General features: G+C 33.8%; 1 protein-coding gene and 1 long non-coding RNA gene across 3 annotated transcripts in view; both read left to right on the top strand.

Annotated features, from left to right (window-relative positions):
- Positions 1–18817, top strand: part of LOC137491172 (uncharacterized) — a 122382-nt gene that overhangs the window by 8351 nt on the left and 95214 nt on the right. The window lies entirely within an intron of this gene.
- Positions 12713–18684, top strand: LOC141381806 (uncharacterized). Its single transcript, XM_073948431.1, has 11 exons — positions 12713–12797; positions 13365–13583; positions 13708–13880; positions 13983–14130; positions 14224–14381; positions 14488–14854; positions 14932–15024; positions 15109–15257; positions 15338–15511; positions 15609–15817; positions 15898–18684. Exons 4-11 carry the CDS (start codon positions 13996–13998, stop codon positions 16215–16217), a joined length of 1605 nt encoding a protein of 534 aa, XP_073804532.1. The 5' UTR covers positions 12713–12797; positions 13365–13583; positions 13708–13880; positions 13983–13995; the 3' UTR covers positions 16218–18684.

Here is an 18817-nt window from a genome sequence, read left to right as displayed (position 1 = left end):
GATCATCTTTCTTGGGTGTAATTTGCTTTCAAACTATTTTTACAACTCAGTTTTAGCGATCTTCATGTTTACAATTATGCTCCCTTTGCAGTACACTTTAAAAACACTGATGTCATTTTGAACACAGCCTCATGGCGAAAGCTATAGGTGACCTTTTATTAAAAAGCGGAATTTATGTTACATCTCCAAAGCTTGTGAAAACAAAAAGCATACGTTAATTCTTTTAATTTATAGTAAGTTATTTATTAAGTATGTACTGTATATGAAATGGGCCTGCCGGTTAGAACTTTCTGCAGTGGTTTACATGTATGAAATTGTAAAAATAGACTTAAAAAAATCCTAATAATAACAAATACAACAACAACAACAACAATATTATTATTGTTATTATTATTATTATTAATATTATTATTATTAATAATAATAATGATAATATAAAATAATAATAACAATCATAATTATTTATATTATTATTATTATCAAATTATTATTATTATCAAAGTATGATTTTTTTCATTTCTAAAAAATAATAAATATTACATTTCATTTTATAATAAATAGCCTCATTATTTATTTATTTATTTATATTATTTGTATGATATTAGAATATAAATAGAATATATAGAATTATAATTATTTTTTTATTTAAAAAAATATATATGCATATAACTATAATACTGCTAATAAAAATCACATATTGGACAATTAAAAAAATATTTTAATCCTGATTTCAGTGTCAAGTGATCTTAGCATTTATAGCAAGTAGAATGTTTGGCTAAAGAAATTGTAAAATTGTAAATTGTTACTGCCAATTCAGTTACAATCTAGTAATTACCCATAAGGAGGTTTCTTGCTATGATTTAGTGTTATTTTTACACATTACTAAATTCATCCATATTGTAAGTTTACAAACAATAAAAAAAAATCTTTGTATTCCCTAAATTAAAACATTTAATCATTTATGATTGGCAAAAGCTGAATTATAAAAACTAAATAAGATACTGGAAACAATTGCAGTTTTAAAGAGCTTTAATTCTAATATAATTTACATTTACTTTTAATGTCAAACATATATAGAATCCCCCATATTGTTTTTAATGGATATAATAAAATTTACAATAATTGTAACTAGTTTTTCACAATGCTGGAATTTTAAACATTGAAATGATACCTTCAATAAATATCAACATACCATTTTCTATATTTTGTGATAAAAAAATCTTAATGTTATTATTAATTATTATTTAATGCACTAGAGCCAATGGACATCAGTATTTTTTATATTATGAACAAATTTTTGAATAGCAAATCTTTGCATATTATTCTACTTGTTGGTTGTAGAAAATATATATGATCATTTAGCATTATCATAGCGCTCTATGCCTATGTGTGTGCATCGACCTGCACTCTAAAACTAAAATTATTTAAATATTTATTTAAAATTCATTATTGAATCCTAAATTTTCCATTTTGCATTGCACTACTGCAGTAATCAGTTTAAAGCATCTAGTATGTTTTTGACGTTTTTCCCTTGTCAGTTGAGGAGATCACATATGATAATTTGGCATATTTAAAAGGGAAAAGGACAACACGTCAATCGACAGCACTTTACACTGATTTCAAATCATAATGAAATGAGTTCAGTTTTACTGACCTCTCGATATTGTTCACACAGGTCAGGGACGCAGCAACGCGAGTAAGAGAAAAGATCAAAGCAAAGCAAGAGAATACTTTATTTACATTTTTCATTTTAATATATTGATTGTAAAAGAGCCTGGGTTTTTAAAACCATGTTTTTTGTTTTTAAATACACTATATGCTTTCTCAACTATGAAACACATCACAAAAAAATGTTGTATTGTTGTTGTCTGGTGAGTGGGCAATATGAAAAAGCTCCCCCGAGGTAAGAAGGAATGAAGGTATTGGTTTTTATATTGATGTAGAAATTAATAACTTGTAAAATAATTTAACCTTATAATTTATTTGTAAAAATATGTATTGATGAGCATCCTGTTTAGCCTATTGTTACAGCAAATAGGATTATAGTACATTTATGATTTATTAATAATAAGATAAATAGATTAAATCATAAAAGAAAATGGCATTATAAAGTGTATTACGATTTTGTTTTTTTCTACCCTATTTTATTTAATCTATTTTTTTACGTTGATATACTTCAAATTTAAATTTACATTATTTGTTACAATCTTTTGCCTTATTAATAAATCAACTTAAATGAAAAGTATATGCATCAGTGCATGAAGCAGAAGGGAAAATAGAGAAGGAGTTAACAGCAGTAACGTCGTTATTTGTTTGCCATTATTGAAATGTAATGGCACTAAATTGCTATATAAATATATTTTGCATTCTACATTGGACTGGAAAAAAAGCAATAGATGTAAAACATTTTGTAAGGAACTTATGTAATTCTTTTTAACCATATGTTCAAGTCTGATACTGGGCTAAATGTGGACCAAATCTGACGGGCAAAACAACCACGTCGATATTTGGTCTACACTGTTAAAAATTGTCCCGTTAAAAAACAGTAAAATACTGGCAGCTGCAGTTGCCAGCAATGTACTGTTATTTTACAGTATGTTGCTGTAAAAATACATGGACTACATTGATTTACACAATACTCAAGTGAACTCATTTTGCTCACTGAAAGCAACTGCCTCAACTTGGTCAACTGCTGAATGAGTTTATGAAGTAATGTGCTGTATATACTTAGAAGCATACTTATAATGATAACTTATTTTAGTTAATTAGAAAAGTTCGGTTTAACTCTAATGTCTTATTTTTCACAACAGCACACATACATGTAAATCTGGAATCACCAGAGAGATTCTGACTGCATCAGCCACTAAACAGCCGCTATCTTTAAATAAAGAAACATGCAGAATAACATCAGCAGTTCATTGTTCATCTTTAACTCATACACTAGCTCTACTCTCCTCCACAACGGTGACACACAGAAGAAATTAGCTTCAGGTTTTACAGTAAAATACTGTTTTTCCTTGATTTAACAGTAATCTACTGGCAGCTGTGGTTGCCAGCAATATACTGTTTTTTTACAGTCTACTTCCGTTGTGTAAATTAACAGTATATTACTGTTAAAATACATTTTTACACAGCGTTTTTACCTCTCACACCTTTAACCCTTTAAACCCCAGAGCCTATACTTCAGTTTTAATTGAAGTGTCCACACTACTGAGTGTTCAAGAAACATGGAGCAAAGCTGAAGTAAATTCATTAATTAACTGACTAATTAAATGATAATTGAGGATTAACAATGAACAAATGAAGAAATACTGAAGGGGAAAAAACAAGAACAGAACATACAAAACTTTAGTCACAGCTTTATAATGAAATAACCTGAAGAACAACAAATGATTAAATCATTTAAATGATCAGCAGATGATTAAACAACTCTACAAACATCATCACCAGCTACGCTTATTACTTAATACATGTATTTTTGTATAACATCTACTAAAGTTCTTCTTGAGAAAAAGTTAAAGTTTTACGTCACCATCATGGAGAACAGAGTTTGCTTTAGTTGGGCTCTTAGCCCTGTCATTTTTAACATTTATTTATCTTGGCTGCTGCAATTGTTAAGAACTTTGTTTAAAAAGCTCCTTTGTTGAGGCAAGCCAGCCAAAAACCTAAATAAGATCTGGTGATGTTCATATTGCTATTAAATGGCAGAGTTTGTTCTCATTTAGTATTATAAAATGCACTGCTCCTATTCAATGTTAAATCTATTGTTTTACATTATATGTATATATATTGCAATGATTTCTGGAAGTTTTTAAGAATATCTTGGACAATAACACTGCTCTATGGTGTAAATCGCACTCAAAGAGACATCAATAATCAGAATATGAACCTCAATAATGGTGACAACAAATTTAACAAAATTTAACAAAATTAACAGTTTAACTCACAAACAGGCAACTGAAAGTCTAAACATAAACAACAGCAGAATCAAACACAAATAAAGAAAACCGTTAGACCATTATACAACATTTATTTATACCGCAATGCATGCTGGGATATTTGTACAGTGCCACTCCCAGCATGCATTGCAGCATGAAACATTCGAGATGTTACCATTGTTGAGATACAAGGTCAGATTCATGAGGTCTGGGTGTGTATTTGTCATAACTGACATGAACATGAATGACATGTATGTTATTTTTTAACTGTTAAGTAATTTCAGAGGTATCTTTTCTGTTTCCACTTCTCATTAATTAAATTAATACCTGCAACTAAGCATAAAATCTATTGCATGAGGCCCTTCATCCAGATTTACACCAAAACATTTATCAGAACTAATTTCAGATAAATAGATTTCTCTATTTATTGACTTCCCAACTTTATTGCTATAGTACAAACGTTTTGTAAACTCTGTATTACAGCAGTTGGAAAGTCTTCTTAAATGAGTTCAAGGGTGAAGAACCCAACTAAATCAGCCCCTCACTCCATTACGGTGACACAAAAAACACCTTAATTTCTGTTGGATCTCAATGAGAATTGTATGGACGTCAAATCAGTCAGTAATAAGTGTGTCTGCTGTTGTTTGTGGAGTTGTTTAATGATCCTCTGCTGAGACTGAAGGTGTTTTATTTTATTTTATTTTATTTTATTTAATGTTGTAACTCAAGTCACTGTTTGTGTTTCTTGTTTATTTTCTTCAGTAATTGTAATTATTAACAGCAGGTGTTCATCAGTGTCTGAATTCACTCATTAGTGTTCATTAAAACTGTCAGGTGAACTATATTAGTTAACTAGTGTATGAAATAGTGAACAAGGACACAAAGCGTGATTTCAAACACAGACTTCAAAACATCGAATCTGAACTCTGTTAGCTCACAGTTTTCTGCAGTTGGTTACTTTCTCGAAAACAAAAATGTTACCCAGAAAGCACTGTTTTTAACAGAATATTACTGTTTTAGTGAAAAAACAGTATTTTATCGTAGAATCTGACCGTTTTTTAACAGCAATTTTTTACAGTGTATGTTTAGACCAAATCCGACGGACAAAACAAAGACCACGTCGATATTTGGTCTATGTTTATATACGAAATCCAACGGGCAAAACAACCACGTCGATATTTGGTCTATGTTTGGACCAAATCCGACGGGCAAAACAAAGACCACGTCGATATTTGGTCTATGTTTGGACCAAATCCGACGGGCAATACAACCACGTCGATATTTGGTCTTTGTTTAGACCAAATCCGACGGACAAAACAAAGACCACGTCGATATTTGGTCTATGTTTAGACCAAATCCGACGGACCAAATACAGACCAATTTTCGACGTCGAAATTTGGGCTAAATAAAGTCTATGACGGGCCGACTTGATTTAGCCCAAAAAACGACGTCGAAATGACGTCTCGTGCTGGGTGGGGTATATCCTGAAATGGCGCTGACATTAGTATTCATGAGATTCTCCTGACTGTGGGCGTGTCCTCGAGACAACACTGGAGCTGAAGATATCTGTGCAGCTTCTCTGAGCTCGAGTGTGTTGAAGGAAGATTTCGAGAAAGTTTTAAGAAAACAAATGAGTATTGGAGCTATAAAATAAGAATGTAGATAACATTATGGGTCTATATGAATACAGCACTTACAGATCTCTGTGTTAGTTCATATATTCTATAGGACACTTTACACTACATTAGATCAGTCAGTGCTGGAACTGATATAACAAGCAACTCAAGATGATCTGGATGCTGAAACTAGCACAGAATATTACTGTTAGACACAAAATAAGCTGAACCCAGTGAATATACAAGGGAGAATCACATCAAGTGTTAATAAAGATGAAGAATCAAGAGAAAATAAGACTTTAACTTCAGCTGAAATGTTGTTTTATTCAATATCTCATTTGACTTTACATTAAAATTCAGTTTTCTTTATCAAATACAAACTCATACACAAGACAATATCCAGTGAATTGCTTATACGACCAGCCATGACCTTAAAGACAACAAGATTACAGATGAGAAATAAATTACTGAATAAAATAAGAAATAAAATATAGACAAACATTATTCATAGGAAATATATCTGTAGAGAATAAAATAAACATATTAAACCCCGCGGCTATACAACTGTAGAGAACTTTAGCTGTAGACTGACTCCATGTACAGTGACACCATAACTGAACTGAACTAGAATACACACAGAGATGTGTGTGTGTGTGTGTGTGTGTGTGTGTGTGTGTGTGTGTGTGTGTGTGTGTGTGTGTGTGTGTGTGTGTGTGTGTGTGTGTGTGTGTGTGTGTGTGTGTGTGTGTGTGTGTGTGTGTGTGTGTGTGTGCGTGTGTAACAGTGGCTGAATGTGCAGATGTGTCCACAGACGTGCTGAATGTGTGTGTGCTGTGTGTGTTGTGATTGAGAGAGCATCTGGTCTGTGTTCAGAAGCTCCTCCTCAGTGTCTCTGTGTTGGTCTTGATGGAGCAGAAGCCTTTATTTCTCTGAGCGCAGCAGGAAAGCTTCAGCTAAACTGTGTGTTTTCCTACTTTAGTCAATCCAACACTGAAAACTCCTCATCTAGTCAAGAGTTACAGGCTTATTACTGGACACAGACATTACTGAGCTTGATTTATTTGCTTTATTAAGCATTATTAATCCACAGTTGTGCTTGTGAACATCAGTTAATGCACTGAGAGTCAACAAGAACCAACAGAGAACAACTTTACTGTCATCAACTAACATGAACAGATCAATAAATACTGGAATAAATGTGTTTTTATTGTTCAGTTCAAGTCAAATCATGAAGAAGAAGATCAGAAGAGCAGAAACAAACGTCACACTTCATTTCTCCTTTATTCATTGAGCTGCTGGATTTCTCTACAGTTGATTCAAGATTTGACAGAGATTCAGACAGGATTCAGACATTTCCATGTTCATCATCACATTCTAGTATCATCACCATGTCTCAGGATCTGCAGTGGGACATTCACATCAACTCTATCGTAAAGAAAGCCCAAATTTACTCAAATTTAAAGAATTAAAAGATTTATTTCTATTGTCTATGCTTTGGGATTTGTGGATTTTTCTTTTATAATATGGAGTAATAAATGACTTAATGAGTAATTGTTTTTAATTAAATTGAATAAAAAAAGTTATTTAAAATAAAATTGTATTTATTTTTAAATGATAATTAGTAATAATTAGTAATGAATAACGTTTTCAGAGTGACTTACCCAACACTGCACAGAATCTGCATATCAGATAAAAATCAACTAAAGCACAAGTACATTGAACTATACCTATTAGAGTTTAGATGTTTAATAACTGCAAATGGGACCAACATATGTTCTGCTGGGCTTTCAATTATTATATATGATCATATATGATTCCTCTCACAGTACCTTTTGTTTTACCTTTAATGTACTTTTCTGACCAGAAAATGAGAATAATCAGTTGGACAGGAATAATATTCATTGTTAGAGCCCTCCTATAAAAAAACTAAATAAAGGATGCCCACTTTGGTAACACTTTAAAATAACTACACTCTTTGAATTATTTATTAAGCATTAGCAAATTTAATTCATCATTTGTTAAGCATTAACTCTACATTAACAGATGTTAGTAAGCAGTTTGTAACTACAGATACAAATGCTCTATTCTTGATTTATAAGCTCATCTATAATGTGCTTAATGATTGTATTTTCATACTTTGTTAATAATATTTTTTTTAATTTTTACTTAAGTATTGTATCATTTACAAACCAATTATTTGAGAGTACTTTGTGGCTTTTAAAGATCATTCAGAATGTATAAGTAAATAATTAATAAACCATTCAAAGTAACATTTATATATCTTATTATACAGGCATATACTAATAGTTAATTTGTATGTTAATAAATGCTTTAGTAATTTAACTTCATCCAGTTTTGTGACCTAATCTAAAGTGAGTACTATTTATGCTTTATAAATCCCTTATAACTGACAATTAAAGGCTCAGTTATCTTCTAAACAGGGAAAAAAACATGACTTTATTCATTTCTAATCATTTGAAGACACATAAATGAAAAAATAACACTGAGCCTTTAATTGTCATTTATTAGGGATTTATAAAGCATAAATTGTCCTCACTTTAGAAATAGGTAGAGTGGCTCTGATAGGCTACTTGGCTTTAGCAGAGGTGGCCAATCTTGGAGCTCGTTTGGTGGCATCAGTTACTCTGGAAGCGTTGGCTATGGCAGCAGCAGATCTGCCAGCTCTAGCCCCACAGGCTCTGGCAGTTTTGCTGGAATGGGTCTGACTGTGGTTGAGGCTTTGTGAGCGGTCTGTTTACAGTACCTCTGGTGCATGTGGCAGCAATAGCTCTGGTGGCAACTGGCAGCTCAGACTCTGACATGGTGGCATCTCTACAGCGTTAACTCTTGCGGTGGTGGCAACTACAGTGACCCCTACATCCTTGTGCCTCAATGCACATTGTACAAGCGCACAGAGGTTGAGTAAGTGGGAATATGGGGATCCTTGTTCCTGAAAAATAAAAACAAATCACACAAAGAAACTTTTAAAAAAAACTTATTAGTCAACTTTGACATTTCTAACTCACCTACTTGATCCTCCCCGTTTGTCTACAGTCTTTAACAAAGTGCAAACCATCTTTTGCCCCACAGGATGTGTTTTTTGACAGCTGTCGTTGACAAGCCGTGCCTGATCGAACATGAACATTGTGCTGGCAACTGTAATGAGCCTACAGTAAAAAAATATGAATGTTTAAATGTGTACAGAAGTGTGCAGAAATGTTAGATATTTTATTTTACATTTAGAAATATCAAACATTTACAACAATTATGCTGCAGTATTCTAAATTATCTGTCAGCAAAACATATAGGAAATCTGAATTGCATGTATGTATTACTCCTGTAATCCTGCAAATGGAATGAGCACCTAGATTATCAGATGACAATACACTTCCTTTCACACAATCTCCTAACTGTTCAATGTATACACCATGAGTTTCAAGAGTTTCAAAGTCTTGAACAAATGGGTGCAAGACAACCATGCTATTTTACTGTGCTAGCAGTGCTGGGTTATTGTGGGTGCAGTGGGGGGTTATTTTCATTGCAGTGGTGGGTCTTGGAACAGAAACAAAGACGAACAGGACGATGACCAGATGAGGAATCAGGAAGGCTACCTGGTCTGACTGTGACAGCTGTGAACTTAAAAAGGTGTATTCAGTAGTTCACTGTAGAACTTCTTAGTCAACTAAAGAGCTTCAAGTCAATTTAATTCATGGCCAAGCTTTACTGGTTTTAGATAAACTGAGAATAACTTTTTCTGCTTAAAATAAAGGTGGCTGTTACTCCATCATTCTAAATAATCTTTCTATTTCTAATTATATCATCAAGGATTTACAATGAATTAAAGTCAGTTTAAATGAACAATTCAGTAACTAAGTTGTTTTTACTGTAATTTATTTAACTTACTTTCTGTAATAAAGCTGTTTGGTAAATCTCTTACATTGAATTTTAAATATCCATCTGTGTTTTGTGAAAATGATAAAAATGAAAGTTCAAAATAATAATTTTCTAAATAGTTTGCAATACTTTAAACATTATTAATACATGTACAATGTTAAAAAATCCTGCAATGTTAAACAAATTATTACTTTGAACTTTCTTTTTAATAATTGTAAGAATAATTGTTAGTGATTTTGTACCAATAACATCAGATCATAGAAAAACAGCAGATCTCCATGCTGAAAATGCAGCTTTGAATCACAAGAATAAATGACATTTAAAACGACAATTATAAAGAAAATAGTTTGTACTGGCCTCACTAACACTGGCTGCCTGACTGTTCAGTCAGCAACATAACCACAGATGCAGTTTGAAGATCTGTCTTTTTTGTCTTGATTTTGTCTTGAAAATGAAATAAATCTCTTTGACTCTCTCATATAAATCTTGTGCAGTGTGTTTTATCACATAATAATGTTCTACTGATGAAATCAGCCATCATGAATGAGCAGTTATACAAAACAAAACTATTCCTTAACAGAAAAAATCGTTACATTTATCAAATCAGTTTACACAAAATGGTGCTTACAGGGTATTACCCTTGATGGAAATATCTAAACTATTAGCACAACCCTTTAATGCTGTTTATTTCCAAATGAAAGTGAAATTGAAAGCAACACTTTCCGCTATCGATATCAACCAGCAAATGGCGCTCGGACACCACAGAAACTCAAGTCAATTTGTTATGTGCCACACATATTACCACTTGCCTTGATTCAGTCATACCTCAATTATTCTCCAATGCATTTATGATATTCTAAGACTACGACACGACACAGTTATTTAAAATGGTAAATTAACTTAAAATAATTCTGTGGCGTTATTCTAAAAAATGCTAAATTCAGTAAATGACTAAAAGCCTCTTAACTTATTTGCATAACCATGTAAACCTAACTAACACATACACACATTCTCTGTTCTAATCTATTGGTTTATACACACACACACACACACACACACACAATAGATTAGAAATTAAAATGTGTGTGTGTATGTGTTAGGGTTTGGTTTACATAGTTATGCGCACACACACACACACACATTTGTGTAATGTTTCAATACAATGGAATAGACAAAGGACAGTAATCATTTTCAATGTATACCGCAGTTTGGAAAAGTCAAGGTTTTAAAACTGCCAAAGGTTTCTGCTGTATCGTTCATACGGTGTATGTAAAGTTTTTTTTTTTTTTTTTTTTAATAACGTTTTTTTTTTTTTTTTTTTAGGACAACAGTATCTCCAGCACAAAAGATATACAAAGATTCCATTTTAAAATGTAAAGAAGTTTTTGAAGCTATTAAAGACAGCAGAAGTCAATAATTCATTTTCATTCTTTACTATTACCATCCGCACTATTCCAAAAAACTTAAATGTTTCTCAAAATAAAATATATTGTACTCAAAAGGGAAAAGGTTTTGTTTTTTATACATTTAAAAAGAATATATTTTAGAGCAGTAATCACAATATTGAGATACTAATTTTTTTATCCAAGGTCATCATACCAGAATCTTATACCGGTCTATGTGTACAATGGAAAACACAGGAGTAATTGTATTAGCCTCGACCAACAGGTCAACAACACAAAACAGTTTTGTTTTTTTGTTTTTTATATAATTCTGGCAGTAATTCGGGAAAGCTTGCATTTGACTATTACCACAAATGCACCAACATTATGATTTAGAACCATAACTTTCTAACGAGACCATTCATTTATCCACAGCAAAACATGAGCAAATCAGAAACGTTAACACTCACTCCAGCCATTAAGAGTTCAGATCAGTATTCATGTAAGAACAACAAGTTGCTAACGAGACTATTCATACCTCCATCACCCAGCAACATTAGCAAATTAGTAACATTAACACCCACACCGGCCTACAATTGAGAGTTTAGATCAGTATTCATGTGAGAAAAAATATGTTTCAATAAAATGTGTATGTACAGTAAATATGTATATTATTAACAATATATTTTGTTCCTACATATATGTAACAATATAGGAATAATATATATTAAAAATACATTTAACATCCAAACTGGCAGCTTACATACAAAGTAATTAAATTAATTTTAAAAGATTTAAATTGAAGTGGCGAATAACTCAGGAAAGAGTTGTTTCCTATTCTTCCAGGTCCACTCGAGAGGTCTCCATGACCTCTGACCTGGCTGGGTAGATCCTGAGGAAACAAATGATTCGGCATACAGAAAAACAATCAGACACGTATAACTCCAGATTTACTCTAAAGAGGGAGGACATCATAGTCATCATATAATCAAGGCTCTTAAACATTCAACTTTATTAATAATCATAAAGACATAAGAAAGGATATGTGTGACTCGATCCTAGAGCAGACATCCATCAGAAAATACAATTATATTCTATTTTATTCATTGTATCTATCACCAAACCAAGTATAAATCTACACTAAAATGTGTTACAAGTCTTTCTCTCTTTATTTTTATTTGGTGAAATTCAAGAGCCTAACACAAACTCTTATAATTGTATACTTCATCAGAAATCACTATTAACTGTAAGACTGTTCATATCTTCTACATGCTCTCTCAGGAGGCTTTAACAACACAATCTTACAAAGCAAATGGTTAATCAGTTTTACTGTTCAATTTTTTTTTTACTTAATTGTTGTCTTATTTAAAATCACACACACACACACACACACACACACAAAACACAATTATCCATTATTACTGAAAATAAAATATATAATTATTTTAGGTTTTATCTTTGAATGGAAACTAAACAGCTGACTTTCATTTAACTTGATTTATTTTATCCTTGTACTGTATTTTATGTTTTGTTTTTTTGTTTTTTTTTCTGTTTTATATGTATATTTTCACATGAATTGTGTATATTTAAATAGATTTTCCTTGCATGTGTACTGTTTCGTACTTTAGGACAATATATTTTCCTGCATCTGTGGTGAAATATAAAAGTACTCATAGTCAGAAGAAAGACTCTATATTTTTAAATACACCGAAACATTTGCCTAGATCAGTTGTAGTAACTGTTTTAAAGTTGTTTCTGCTCCTTTTGGGCCATTAACACCTGGGGATGGGCAGATTGGGCTGCTGTTGGATGCTGTCTCCTGATAGGCTGTTGATCTGCTGCCAGCTCAGGTTAAAGAGGCCCATCTCATCTCAGTAAAGTTACAGTTACATCATTTTCAGCTACAGCTTGCTGCGTTTACCAGTGGACAGAACTCACATTTCAACATCAGAAATGGCGTCTAAACAGTAAGTACATTTAGTCAGTACGCCTTATGCAGCAGGCTTCTTAAACTCAGTTTAGCTTGTATCATTTTATCAGTGGAGTTAGTTTGTGGAAGTCAAATCTTTAAAAATCTAAAGAGTCTTTTAGAACTTAGTTCTTCTAGATAATTAAAAAAACTTTTAAATTTAGAAGATCAGAAAACCTCTGAAGAGGACAGATATTTGTGAGAGGAGAGCAGTTTGTACACTAGTTGTGTTGTTATTTTATATTTGACTTGTAAATCCTAACTGCTGGTATAATCTTGTTTAAGAAATAATTGAGACAATTTTATTCTTCTCTCATAATAAATGTCATATTATTAAATACGTTTTAAATAATATGGTTAGTAACAGTATTATATTAATATGAAATTAAGCTTTGTCTTAAAACTCTAATCAAAATATCCAGCAGACATTGCTGTGTGTGTTTGTGTGCTCATTTCTTTGTTTCTGTACCTGGAGTTGGGGGTGGGGTGTGGTGGACCCCAAACCTTACCAAAGCTGCTCTTGGTCTCTTCATTTTATAACATTTTGATTTTATTATCCACACAGATCCTTCCACAGCAGGATGTTTTTCCTCTGTCCTGTGTGCAAAAAGGCTCCTCACTCTCTTCCTGGGCATCTCAGGAAGGTGTGTATGAGGAACAGCACAGAGGCAGAGAGAGTCGTTAAAGAGGCCAAGAAGGAGTTGTCCGAATTCTGTCACAAAGGACGTTTCTGGGAGTTTGGAAAAATTTGTGACATATTGGACTCTACTAATCCTCTGGCCAGGTTTGTATTCAGTTGTGCTTATCTTATTTGATGTATCGGACTTCAAATCTAACATCTGCATATAATAATAAACATACATTTTTGGTATTGTTTATTTGACCTTATTTTATGTTCCTTGTTTTAGGATGATTGCGGAGATGCAGTCAAAGGGGTTGGTGATTAATAACTTACCTTCAGTCCTCCCGGAACCAGCTCGGTCGACAACATCTTCTGTGCCTCTGGAGAAGGTGCAGAAAGTTCATTGGAGCCTCCAAATGAGTCCTTATCCGACGAGAGCTCGGGAGAGTACTATCAGAGGTATACTTTTATATCAGCATTCCCAGAAAGTAAATATACACTGCGGATATGACTTCTCTTTAATATACAAAGTCATTTTGATCACCTGCTTTTCTATTTCAGCACTGGTGGACCGATGTGGACCTCTTCCGTGAGGGTGAAGATGGTCAAAAAAGGCTTATACAACAAGCACTCCATTGACCACCCCCTTCTAGCAGGATTTAACAAGTACCTTTACACTGATCTAGGATATAAAAACAGCAAACAAGTAGTAAGTTCAAGTGAAATTATACATGTAAAAATGAGTGAGTGGGTGTTGTTTTATGCAGTACAGTTTATTTTATTGTTAAATGTGTGCTTTCAGGTGGAAACAGTGTCCAGGTTCTTGCATTACATGGACCCCACTGAGCCAAACTTGATGTTTGTTCGGCGGGTGGAGAAAGTGCGAGAGTACTTTAACATCTTGTCAGATACAAAGTTCTCAAAATGGACAGTGTTCAACTACTCGAAGAGTCTCAAGAGGTCAGTAATGTGGAACCACCACAAGTGTGCCATGTACATGTTAACTAATCATGTCAGCTGTGCTGTGTTCTGACTGTAACAAACCCAATGTTGATCTCTTTTCAAGGTTCATGAAATACATTATTACCTCCACGGACATTCGCCACAACAATCCAGCTTTGTTCCAGGACTGTGAGAGTTTTATGGATGTGCTGTATGGAATACAGAGTGGCATGTCCAAAGAAGTGAGCATGGAGGTCACAGCAAAAAAATCAGAGTTTGGTTGTGGCAAAGAAGTTTTGCCAAAGGACTGCCTTGCTGTTTTGGAGGCTGCATTCAAAGATTTCCAGGCCGTGATATGCAAAATGCAGGGTCCAGGAGCCATCACAGGGGACTGTTTGACTAAAAATGAACAGCTGCTCGTCCTGTACTACCTGGAGGCTGTTATCATGCTGAAGCTAGTCCAGCGGCCTGGAATTGTGACACACATGACTGTAAGTGTTTGTTTTTCCGTACATTGTCTTCTTTGTTCTTATATGCTTCATCAATGTGCAAAACTGTCTGTTTGCAGGTTGAGGATTGGGAGGGGAGAAGCCGGATAGAGAATGGTGTCTGTGTTGCAGTGAAGGAGCACAAAGTACCATTGTCACACGAACAGGAACTTGTACGTTTATATTGTCTTTTATATCATAACAGCAATAAATGTATTGTGTCAAATTTAGACTTATTTTTTCCTTTCTTTGACTAGTGGTTCAACTTGTACTTCAATGAGGTGCGGCCAGTAATGCTGCAAGAAAACCACACCGACGATGATGTGGCAGTTGATTCATTTTTTGTGTCAAGTAGTGGGAGATCGATTTATAATCCCTCCAACGACTTAAAAAGACTACATGACAAGTAAGCAACATTACACCTGTCTTTAACTCTACATGTTCATCCGTCCACTTTTTGCCTTCTTACGATGCCTTGTGTTTCAGATACAGTCTTCCCAGTGTGACGTGTGGCGATGCCCAGAGAGCATTTGAGGCAGCAGCACAAAGCCTGTCAGAAGTGGAGAGAAATGTGGCAGCTGAAAGAAACTACATGAGGGGAACATCTTCAGATCCGTTTCTGGCTCTAAGTGTGCTAGATCAGCTCGCTGGGAAAACACCGTAAGCATCTAACAACTGAGATGATCCTTATTTTTAAATTTGCAACCCACGGCCTTGCCTTTCCTTCCTTCAATATTTATTTTTTATGATCTTATAGACAAAGGTCCAGTAAAGCTTCCTGCTGTGAGACAAGGGTGGACGAACAGACGGCCTACAAAACTCTTGAGCAGTTCTGTCCAGTGACTCTGGAGGGGCCTCCTCCAAAAAGGGCACGCAGGACTGAGCTGTGTGGCTCAGAACATGAGAGGCACTGCTATGACCGCTGGCGTAGTGAGCAGCTCAAGCTGCGTGAACAGCATGCTCTCGGTGAGTATACAGATGATTAATGACACAAACAGGGGAATTGAGTGAGAATAGCCAAATACTGATGTGTTTTGTGTTTCTAGAACACTTTGCTGGACAGCAGCCATCAGAGTCCAAAATAAACCGCTGGATGGACAAACAAGGGTGGACATCAAACGTCCCACAGGCTGCAGTGGTTCTGAAGCAGTGGAAACCTGTTGCCAGGTTGGACTTGGACATCGACAGCAGCTTTGTGAAAAAAATTATTTTGTCTCAACGCTGGAAAGGACTGACTGTCAGGCCCGTCCCTGACAAGGGCGATGGTGTTTTCACCAAAAGACCCTTTCAGATCGGGGAGGTTGTCTGTGAATACCACGGCGAGCTGGTTAGCCATGAAGATGCACAGCAAATTCATTGGTGTTAAATTTCAAGTGTTGTGGTAATTCAGAGTAAAGTGTTAAAATTGTAGAGTTAGATAAAGGTAAAATAACCCTCTCGGCGTTAGAAGCTGATTTGCCACCTTGTCACACAGAGTAACATGTATTTACCTTTGTAGAAAACCCTTGTATTTGAGAAACTAATCAGAGTGTCTGAAATCTCGCCATACCCTCATTCACTTGGCCCTTAAACTAGTCAATTAGTTTAGTCCACTAGACAGAGCGAATGACCACAAATATGTGAATTCAGACACCTGCTGTTGAACACCTGCTGTTAACAAGCACAATCACTGAAGGAAGAAGAAATTGAAGGAAGAAATAAAACTACAGACACAGCCTCACACCAAACCAACTGAATTAAAACAGGATTAAACAACTCAATTAAATAATAGCATAAGCAGCTTCACTGATTACAGTTTGACTTCATTTCTGTAAGAATATTTGACAATGAACAGAGGTTTATATTTTTTTATTAAAAATATTTCATTTGACCTCACCATCATGGAGATCAGAGGCTGCTTATTTGAGCTCTTGAAGCTTTACTCTTAGATCCTAATGTTTCTCTGACTGTTATAGCAGTGTTTCTAAAACTCATCAGTTATAGCAAGAAAGGTCAAGAGAAACTATACTGTTTATGCTTAATTGTTATAGATTTAATTTCAGGTGTTTATTAAGTTGATTCATAAAGATATGCAAATATAGTTGTATTAAAGCTGCATGGGACAATACTACTGGTAGTCTGCTGCTCTTCATAGAAAATTTAACAAACAATTAGGATGCACTTAATAATTAGTGTGTCATGCACTAAACATTCAAGCTCCAGCTTGCGCTTTATGACACACAGGCATCAAGAATCAGCATATGAACCTCAACTGTGGTTGCTAAAAAAAAAGCTGCATAGTTCATGCCGCAATGCATGCTGGGTGCCAGCATAGTACAAAGCTCCCAGCATGCATTGCAGCATGAATAAATTATGCAGCTTTATGTTCGTACAATCTCTTTATTTTCCTGTATTTTGTGTTGTTTTTGGGAGGTGATATTTCAGTAGTGTTTTTTTTTTTTACTTGATTTTTATTTTATTGAAGCTTCAGTTGTTTCATTTAAGTATATTATTTATTTCTCACACATAACTAATATCATATTGAATTAGAAAACAAGCAGGAAAAGATGGCTATGAAATCATATATAATCTCTTCAGACTGACACTTTAATTTTCCTTCAGCTTTCTATGCTATATGTTCAAAAGTGTAATTAACACTATCTATAGCAGCCAAAATAAAAGACATTTATAGTAAGAAGTTGAAGAGCCCGACTAAAGCAGACTCTGTCCTCCATCATGGTGACTTCAAATGAACAACGGACATTTTATTAAGAGCTTTTGTTCACGTGACAGAAATAAAGTCAAAGGTCAGTAATAGGTGAAGCTCCATGATAAGTTGTTTAATTTGATGAGTTTTTTTTAAAGATGTTGAAAAATAAAAAATTTTATTGTGTAATTTGTTTTATTTTTATTGATTATTGTTTTATTTAGAGTTTTTTTTTTTCTCAGTTGATTTCAGCTTTGGTTTTGGCTTGTGTTTTTCTGTCCTTCAGTGATTCTGCTGTTAACAGTTGTTCATCAACAATTCTCAATCCTCCTTTAATTAAACACTTAATTGTCTCATTAACTTCATCACTGTCTGAGTGTTCAGCCCTCTGTAGTGAGGACACTAGTGAGGATTTTGCTCTGGAATTTAAGGCTTACGTGTGTTCGAATGAAAAATACAGACTATGGGATTTGTTTTTAACAGAAATATTCTGGAAACTGAATTTACGAATGTAAAATGTTGAAAACAGCAGATTACTGGCAACCACTGCTGCCAGTATTTTGACATACATTTAACAGATATTTTACACAATAAGAGTTTGCTAATTAACACTCTGGGTGTTAAAAATTTTAACACTTTCAAAAGTGTTATTTTAACACTTATAGTGGTTCCCATATAAACACTGAGGGAGTGTTAATTTTAACTCTAAGGTTGTTAAATCTACCAAATCTAAAATTTGCAGTGTGAGATCGATAAAAAATACAGACTGTTAAATGTGCTTTTAACAGAAATATTCTGTAAACTGAATTTATGAATGTTAAAAACAGCAGATTACTGGCAACCACAGCTGCTGGTATTTTTCCGTAAAATCTAAAAATGAAAAAAAAGAAAGAAAAACAGCAAAACAGTTTTTGTGTCACCATTGTGGAGGATAATAGCGTCTCTGTTCAAGACCAAGATGAACTGAGAAAATTTGATGTTATGCAGCAACTTCTTTTCTTTAAAGGTAACTGTGTAGTTACTAATGCAGTCAAAATCTGTTTACTAATTGCAATCACACATGAAAACATTATTGCATCTAAAGACTTTATATTTTTGTGCACTAAGCTACGATTTTGTAAAATAAACAATGTGTTAGTTCATGAAATATGGTTAATTTTGTAAATTTATACAGTTATATAAAACTTCCATGTTTTTCACAGAAAGATTCTGGCAACCACAGCTGCTGGTATTTTTTCGGAAATTTAACAGATATTTTACACAATAAGAATTTGTTAATT

The sequence above is a fragment of the Danio rerio genome, chromosome 4, assembly GCF_049306965.1.
Source record: "Danio rerio strain Tuebingen ecotype United States chromosome 4, GRCz12tu, whole genome shotgun sequence".
Lineage (NCBI taxonomy): Eukaryota > Metazoa > Chordata > Actinopteri > Cypriniformes > Danionidae > Danio > Danio rerio.
This window is presented reverse-complemented; position numbering and strand designations above follow the sequence as displayed.

Excerpts from the sequence above, each read along its gene's own strand:
- LOC141381806 (XM_073948431.1), top strand. The coding sequence starts at position 13,996 with ATGTGGACCTCTTCCGTGAGGGTGAAGATGGTCAAAAAAGGCTTATAC. Across the intron at positions 14,382-14,487 it reads TACTCGAAGAGTCTCAAGAG|GTTCATGAAATACATTATTA; the intron begins GTCAGTAATGTG and ends TCTCTTTTCAAG. Across the intron at positions 15,025-15,108 it reads TGTCACACGAACAGGAACTT|TGGTTCAACTTGTACTTCAA; the intron begins GTACGTTTATAT and ends TTCTTTGACTAG.